The 8,653-nt window shown below is 28.1% G+C and overlaps 1 protein-coding gene and 1 long non-coding RNA gene across 3 annotated transcripts in view; one reads left to right on the forward strand and one right to left on the reverse strand.

Moving 5' to 3' along the window:
- LOC111627963 overlaps positions 1–8,653 on the reverse strand; it is a 59,218-nt gene that overhangs the window by 20,168 nt on the left and 30,397 nt on the right. The window contains exons 1-2 of one of the 2 annotated variants that reach the window (XR_002757096.1): positions 1,368–1,395; positions 12–211 (exon numbers count right to left, since the gene is read on the reverse strand). This is a non-coding gene — a long non-coding RNA (uncharacterized LOC111627963). Of the gene's footprint in view, positions 1–11; positions 212–1,367; positions 1,396–8,653 lie in introns of those variants that run through there. The other variant, XR_002757095.1, reaches the window with a different exon arrangement.
- LOC111627962 (glutathione S-transferase Mu 1-like) overlaps positions 30–8,653 on the forward strand; it is a 24,047-nt gene continuing 15,423 nt past the window's right edge. The window contains exons 1-3 of the mRNA XM_023371665.1: positions 30–169; positions 4,375–4,515; positions 7,468–7,549. Coding sequence (XP_023227433.1) covers positions 134–169; positions 4,375–4,515; positions 7,468–7,549 — 259 coding nt within the window. The 5' untranslated portion in view covers positions 30–133. The remainder of the gene's footprint in view (positions 170–4,374; positions 4,516–7,467; positions 7,550–8,653) is intronic.

Genomic DNA, 8,653 nt, shown 5'->3' on the forward strand with positions numbered 1-8,653 from the left:
TTTAAAGTTACCTCTTGCCGCCGCCGCCAGAGGGAGAATGTGGCAGTGGTTTTTAAGTAGGCATGTTTAGCTTGAAATTATCTAGGTCTCTGATCGTGTCAACCCAAGTCGTGAGTCCTTGAGAAATTCCGTTATGGCTCCTGTCTTAGGTTATTGGAATATCCGTGGTGTAAGTAATTATCAGTACTCGCTTATCACTAGCCTTAGAAACCTGTAATAAATATAATAAAACTTTTGAAACTGATTAAATTTGAATTTGATGCAGGGTGGAATGCCACAAAATTTATTCTAGTTTCGATTATTGCAACCGGTTTTGACTGTCTGTCCTTATGACGAAACTTTGTTCTAACGGCTTTTACTTTTAATAATTCAAATTTTCAGTATATTTTTAAAATGATTTAGTGTATCCATTGAAATAATATAATATACTATATAATAATAATACTAAAATTTCTTTATCTTGATGAACGATCTAAGTTTTAATAATTTTAATTCACAAGCTGCATCAAATTTACTTCATAACTTGTATATAATATAAAATTCAACTTAGAAATTTCACCAATATGTTTATACATAACTTATTACTTCAACACTATTAAAACTAAAAAGATGGATAATTATAAACATTATATTATGTATTCATACTTATTAAATTATAAGTTAGAAATTTAAATAAATTTTATTATACTTTATAATATATATTAAATTATTAATTACAGTGTATGTAAACCAGCAGCTTGTCAAAACAATATATATCACATTAAAAACTTTTTGCATAATTTGCTTTTTAAAGCAGAATGAAGATTTGTTTAGATTGGGTGTGGAATAAAGAAGTTCCTAAGTAATAAATTTTGCATGGCATATTCTTTATCTATAGTAGCAACATAATTAAAGATGTTTTTGCAGTATTCCAAATTATTACATGGAATAAGGTTATGTTGTTGTGCCAGAAGCAACTGTTTTGTAGTTGACCTAAGTAAAAGTGCAGTATATTTGGCAAAAAAAAAAAAAAAAAGGTGGTGGTGAAGTAACTACAAAGAAACTTTCCTCTAACTTTTTTGCTGTTGGGATGGAAGGACTTGTTTTTTTTAAGTTTATTGTCCTTGTATGTCCTTGTATTAGTTTCTCCTTAAATATACCTTTGATGCCTCATTCTGTTTTTTTTTTTTTTTTTAAGCTGAATATTTGGCTTAACTTTGTGTTTCAAAACTTAGTTTCACCTCTTTGTATTCAAAAAAGAATGTAAGCAGTTAAGATTGATGGTAATAATTTTTAATCAATTGCTAAAATTGAGGCAAAAAAATTATATAATTTAAAGTTTATAAAACAAATAAAATTATTGGTAAAACTTCAGACCAATTACTTACTCTCAAAGATATGATTTTAAAACTCATTTCAGCACAATTGTCTAAATGTTAATGGGATATTGTTTTATTTTGATTGTCTGTTGTTTTGTTGAGTTTGGCATTGTCTAGATACAAATTTAATATCTGTATCCTTGAAATATCATTAGACTGTATCCTTTAGCCTACTAATATTTTAAGGATACAAAACCTATATTACAAGGACTATATAGCCTATATAGCTCTGATTATTACCTTCTCTCAGATAACTAAAACAATAGCTTTAAATAATGGAAAATACATTTTCATATTGGCTTAAGAACTGCTATTAACAAATATTTGGTCATAACTGATGATTTTATTTTAAATTAATACTCAAACCATGTAAATTGAATGAAGTTATTATAGATTTTTATTGTTTCTTTTTATATAGTTTTTCCTTTCTCATCCAAAAAAGAATTACTTAACTCTGATAGCCTAGTATGTGAATACAAAAAAATTTCAAAACATTGAAAAACTATATTTGCAATAATTGAATTTAATAGTTAATTCTGTGAAACATCACAATTCTTATGCTGAAGTGAAATGTTAATTGAAGACTTAAAAGGTGACAGAACCTGACATATCAATAAATTTTATAACTGCTATTTATGATCCATTTCAGAAATAATAAGCAGAACATTAGAATAAAGCTATAACATACTCTAATTTCCAAAATATATGAAAGAATTAGAGTAATTAATATGTAATATATTATCTTCCAAAACTTTTAAAATTTCCTTAAATATTTCCTACTTACATATGCAAAATTGTTGTACAGATATCTTGAATTGCCTTCAATTAGATTAGTGATTTTTATTTTTAACATTACCTACGTGTTTGCCTGTCTAATTATATTGAAATTTAGTAAATTTATAATTTTTCTTCTGATAATTATAGAAAACCAAGATATTAATAAGAATTGGTAGGTTTAATCAATTATGTTTACAAAATGTTTGTCAGAGAAATTACAAAAGCATATTCTTTGAATTTAAGTGACTTATTTAATTGCATATTAGATTTAAGATTAATTATATGAATAATGATACAGCATTAATTTTTAAATAAATGATCAAACGAAAAATATTTTCTTCAAATTAATCATTTATTATACAATATCTTAACAAATGAATAATTTGTCATCTGACACACTGGGTAATTTATCATTGAGTACAAATATGATACCAAACTTCTTGAACAGAATAAAATATTTCAAAGTTCAATACTTATAACATTTTACTAACAATTAACCAGAATAAAAGTTTAACACAACAGCATTTTTTGTAAATTATTCAATAGTCTTTATAATGTTTAATTTCTTAACACATACACAAGATACTAAGAGATAACAGACAGACTGACCTTGTCTGTAATAATAAATTCATCTTTTTAATGAATGATATGCACCATTGGTTAAAGATAATGGATGAATTTTTTAAAAAGGTTTAAGATATATTCTATATGATAAATGTTAAAAAAATGTATCAAAAATTTGAAATGCATTTATTAGTCTACAGCATTTAAATTAAAAGTTTTAAATATCTAAAATAAACTAAATATAAGTTAAATTAAATCTAAACTCATTCATCATTGACATAAAATGTAATCAATGTTTAAGTAAGATTTTTCCAATTCTTTTGCCAAATATATGCTATATGCTACCATCAATTTGTAATGAGGTAAACTCCAAACAATATTTGGTAAAGTAAATAGTTGGGAATTTTGTATAAGAGTTATTTAGAATTTTAATCATTTATTAGTTAATGATTTTTTTAAAATTTTAATACATAAAACAAATCACTTTTTAAAATGTATATTAAAATACAGTATATAAATTTTATTCATATCACTTCAATAGTGATATGAATAAAATTCATAATTTAAAAAAAAATTTATTCACATAGTTTTTATTCATTTTTCATTCAACATTTTAATTAATCAGTATTGATTCTTTGTTTTTTTCTTTAATAATCTTATAATCAAATTCTGTAATAAATTTTGGCAAATCATTATATCTCTACCTGCATTACTATAATCAATTAATAAACTCCAAATACCTTTAAAATGCAGTCTATTTTAAAAAACTTCTCCTAACGTTTTCGGTCAGATTAACAGACCTTCTTCAGGATCAAACTAATTCCCTTTGGCAAATTTAAATTCTATTAGTTTGATCCTGAAGAAGATCTGTTAATCTGACCTGAAAATGTTAGAGAAGTTTTTTAAAATAGACTGCATTTTAAAAGTATTTGGAGTTTATTAATTTTGGCAAATTTTTAATTTTTTAAAATCTTAATATTTTAGTTTGAAATTGCAAAGAGATCTTAAATTGATTTTAATTACTTATATACCAGTATAAAGTAATGGAATAAATTTTTTTATATATGTTTCTAAATTATATATTACTTAGAATTTAATATTTTAAATAAAATCATAAATAATTACAGTAGAGCGTCGATTTTCCGAAAGTCAATCATTCGAAACGTCAATCATCCGAAAGAATTCAGTTGGCAAATTTAAATTTACGCCAGTGTTGTGGCGCTTCAATCTTTGGCTATATCTTGGTCTACTCAAATATTTTACGTTTTTGATACTAAATTAACATCTGAAGTATAATTTTTTATTATTTTTATATTTTTCAATATATTTATTTTGTTTGTACAAAATAAAAAATTAATTTTAACGATACAATAGTCTTTGTTAGGCTTAACATCGACGAAAATTCAACGCGGAGCGACACACAACGGAGAAAAATTTCGACATCGGATACGTTAAACTATTTTTTCGTACGTAAATCAGTTATCCGAAATATCAGTTATCCGGACAACTCCAGCCCCCAATTGATTCGGAAAATCGACGCTCTACTGTATTTAATAGCTTGTAAAAGTTCTTTTGTTTATGATATGATATTTATTAATTGATAAGCTATTTTTTTCTTGTAAGTATTCAAAATTATTTTAGTAAAAGAAAAGTAATAACTTAAAAATATTTTTAGCTTGCTCAACCCATCAGATTATTGTTAGCTTATACTGAAACAGAGTTTGAGGACAAAACCTATTCTTATGGACCACCTCCAACTTTTGATCGTAGTGCTTGGCTGAATGAAAAATTCACTCTTGGTCTTGATTTTCCCAATGTAAGTAACTTTTTCCCTCTCTCAAGTAACATACAAAGTTTAAATTAAAAGAAGAATTTTTTTTTTTGTTAGTAGATGTGAAAATTGAATTGATTCAAGTCATTTTTTTTTCATTATTAATTCACAAAATGCTTATGTTGTTATAAACATATAATTAAATTTTAATTATATAGGAAGGAACATCAATCCACACCAACACTTACCTTCCTATAAAACTAATTTATAATACAGCATGACTATTCAAATTAAATTTTATCTAATTATTTCAAAAACCCTGATCTACAGAATCTACAAAATGTACAAAATTTAACAAGTTAGTCTTTCTTACAATGCTATATAGCAGGGATTGGTAACCTTTTTCTACGTAAGGGTCACATTTCAAAACTTTGAACTGATGCAGGCTGCATACAAGAGAAAAAAGAAGAAAAAAATGCTAGTAAATCATAATTATTAATTGGGCTGAAATTTGAAAAAATAGTAGACCCTATAAATTCCCACTGTCGCCTGTCTGTTGGTCTGTCCTTTCATAACCTCAAGAATGGTGCTAAATAGATGAAAGCAGAGATCAGTTATAGAAACCTTACGGGCAGGAGGCCCCCGATTTAACTATGTACGAACTTCCATTGCAAACTGGAAGTCACATTATATCAATTAAAAATTTTCCCCGAAAGGAGTTTTTGATAGATGACTGGCATGACACTATTGCTAACAGGAAAAGTGTGATGTACAGGACAAGACTCTACTAATTTGAGGTGGAGAGCATATATTTTAAATTATTAAAAATTGCAGCTTGGCATTGTGATAATGTCATTCATATATAATTATAAGTTAACATAGATATGCTTAACATCAATTTCAGAAGTTAAATTAACATAATATATTGGAAGTATTTTGTTGAATATTAATCACTGCTAGTTTTAAATTAGTTTTGATGTCAGTCTGTTAGTAATTTCTTGTTTTAATCACCTTACACCTACAGGGGCAATGGTGTCCCTATGTGTACATCCTCTGTGCTAGGAGTTTATGGTGATTATGTTTTGGGCAGTTAAACAATACAGTGGTCCAGTATTTCTTCTTCTACTCCACAGTCACAAATGCCATTTTCCCTTGCTCAAGAACCTTTTTAGATATTGTTTAAAATTACTGTGACCAGTAATAAATTGGGTAGTATGAAAGTCCAGTGAAAGTGTTCCATGTTGTTCTTTGCTTTTATGTCAAGAAAAAAGTCAAAGATGTTCCTGCCAGTTGTATCCGTATTCCACCTCTCCTGCCACCTGTTTGCAGTGTAGTGGTGTAATTGGCTTTTAACCCAGCTATGAACTGAGATGATGAGTTATTGAAAATCATGTTTTACATATAGTGACAATACTTGTCTAAATAGCAGAATATTTGTAAAGGTATTGTATTATATGTGCAAATCAGTGTGCATATTAATTATGTAACTACAGTCGACCCCCCCCCCTATAACATGGTAGATACATTCCGGTTTTTATGAATCCATTTTCTAAGAGTTCAGCCAATCGCATCCCGGCAAGTATGCAGTTTACGGACTACGGCTGTTTGAAAGGTTTCTTCCATAAAATTAAATCGATTCTAGACTAATTTGACTCAACATTTCCAAAATACGTATAATTTTTTGGGCATAATCTGTATAAACTATGCTATAAACAAAAAATTGTAGGATTACTTACTGAGTGTGCACCATTCGACTACGCCATTGCTTAAGCTTGTTTTCATCATGGAGCTTGTCATCGAATGGCACTCATGTGCTTCCTGATAAATTATTTTTTTTGCAAAAAATTCGCTGAACTTTGGAGACATCATTAATATAAATATAATTTTTATGGCCATTAAATAATAAATGGTTTTTAGTAGGTCTGCTGCTCATTTAAACTTAACAGTTTGTACAATATCCGCTATTGGTCTAGATTCGACCAATCCTGTCGCGACACGAGTCGGCAATGACATTTTTCCGAATTATACAAGTTTTTTTTAGCATGTTTGTACGAATACTGTTGCAATTTTTTCGTGGTGATATAGGAATCCGAACTATAGGAACCTGTACTATGGGGGGTCGACTATATTTCTATTTTTAGTTAAATTTTAATTGAAAAACTATTCACTGTTTAGTGGTTATTTTTAAGTAGTGTTATTTGTAAGGTGTTTTGCAGTGAAATCTTGGAAAAAAGGTTATATTCTTTGCTAATATGTGGAATTGATGCTATTAATTAACAAGTGGTGTCAGTGAATAACAATAACTTTTCCTTTAGTAATTTTGATCTGACAAAACTAAAGAGTATATATTTAAAACTGAAATTGAATTTAAAAGTGATTTTTTTTTTATTTTGTTAATAAATTAATCAGTTATACATAAAACTGTGTATTTCACATATAATCTGGTAAATCATTTTCATAATTGAAAATTTTACGAGATTAACTTTGATGTAGATGAAAACTAAGTTTTGAGATAATTACACAATGCTACATGCTTTCAAAACTCATAACAAATAGATACAATAGTACAATTTAATTTACTAAATTCTGATATATTCTTTAAATCAAATTATTTTTAAATACTATATATAAACATTTAAATTTTTGGTTTTTTATGTATGTATGTAAACATTTATTGACTATTAAGTAATTTTAATATAATTTAAATTAAAAGTTCTCTGAGAAAGCAATCTAATTATTATTATAAAATAATAATAAAAATAATAATAATCATCACAGATAAAACAATTTACCGCAAAAAAACCAGACATCACACTCATTGACAAACACAATAAAATCACATATATTATAGACATATCCATTCTAATCACTCATAATGTACAAAACACATTCACTGAAAAAATTAGCAAGTACACAGAACTCGCCCAGGAAATAAGGCATCTGTGGAGGATGGAAAGGGTGCTTATTGTACCTGTCGTTCTCTCCTGTACNTTTTAGTTGCCTTATTATATCGATGGTTCAGTGAAGCTCACCCAAAGTTCTGCAATTATGCACTATTTGGCTCGGAAAAATAAGCTTGGTAATTAATTTTTCCAATATTAATGTATTTTTTATAAAATTGACTTATAAACAGTGTTTTTGATATACTTTTTTGTAATTATTGAGGCAGAGCATTGATGAAGCCTCTTCTATGTTAATGTGGCTTATAGAATTGTTTGTTTTAAAATTTGATGGATTTTGATAAAACTTTGGCATTTTCCATTAATTGCAATGAGGAGACCAAAAGCAAAAAAAAAAAAAAAAAATGGGGTCCATGACTTTGTTTTCAGATAATGTGGTCAGTGATGTCCATGCTCCCTGGAGCAATTTAGGAGCATAAATAAAAAAAAAAAAAACATTGAGCATACCTAGTGGAAAATGGGTGTCAAAAATGAACAACTGTTTTCTTCTGATTGCCAAAATGAACAGTACACAAGAATAAAGTAGTCAACACTGAGTGAATATGAGAATTAGTTGTTTGTGCCTGGCAATTGTAAGGATTGCCTTTTTATTTCCAGCAGGTGCGAAGATTGCCTGTCTGTGGCAACAACCATTTTCTTCTGATCACATTCTCACTCATTCTCTCTTACTCATGCACATCCACGCACTTATGCATACCCTTATGTACACATTCAAACACATGTTGGTGCTTGGGTTAGGTGAAGTGAAATATGTACTAATAATTGAAAATTTTTAATTACAACAATGCAATGCTATGCTTCAATTCTGTCAAGATATGACAGTGATGTCCCTAGCTGTGTAACATCTTCGCATTTATCATTAGCTTATCTAATATTGAGAAAGCAAATGATAATTACATTAATAGGAAGGGGAAGTCCAGTGAAAGTGTTCCATGTTGTTCTTTGCTTTTATGTCAAGAAAAAAGTCAAAGATGTTCCTGCCAGTTGTATCCGTATTCCACCTCTCCTGCCACCTGTTTGCAGTGTAGTGGTGTAATTGGCTTTTAACCCAGCTATGAACTGAGATGATGAGTTATTGAAAATCATGTTTTACATATAGTGACAATACTTGTCTAAATAGCAGAATATTTGTAAAGGTATTGTATTATATGTGCAAATCAGTGTGCATATTAATTATGTAACTACAGTCGACCCCCCCCCCTAACATGGTAGATACATTCCGG

This window comes from Centruroides sculpturatus, unplaced genomic scaffold (genome assembly GCF_000671375.1).
Source record: "Centruroides sculpturatus isolate CEXI.00-Female unplaced genomic scaffold, Cexi_2.0 scaffold442, whole genome shotgun sequence".
Lineage (NCBI taxonomy): Eukaryota > Metazoa > Arthropoda > Arachnida > Scorpiones > Buthidae > Centruroides > Centruroides sculpturatus.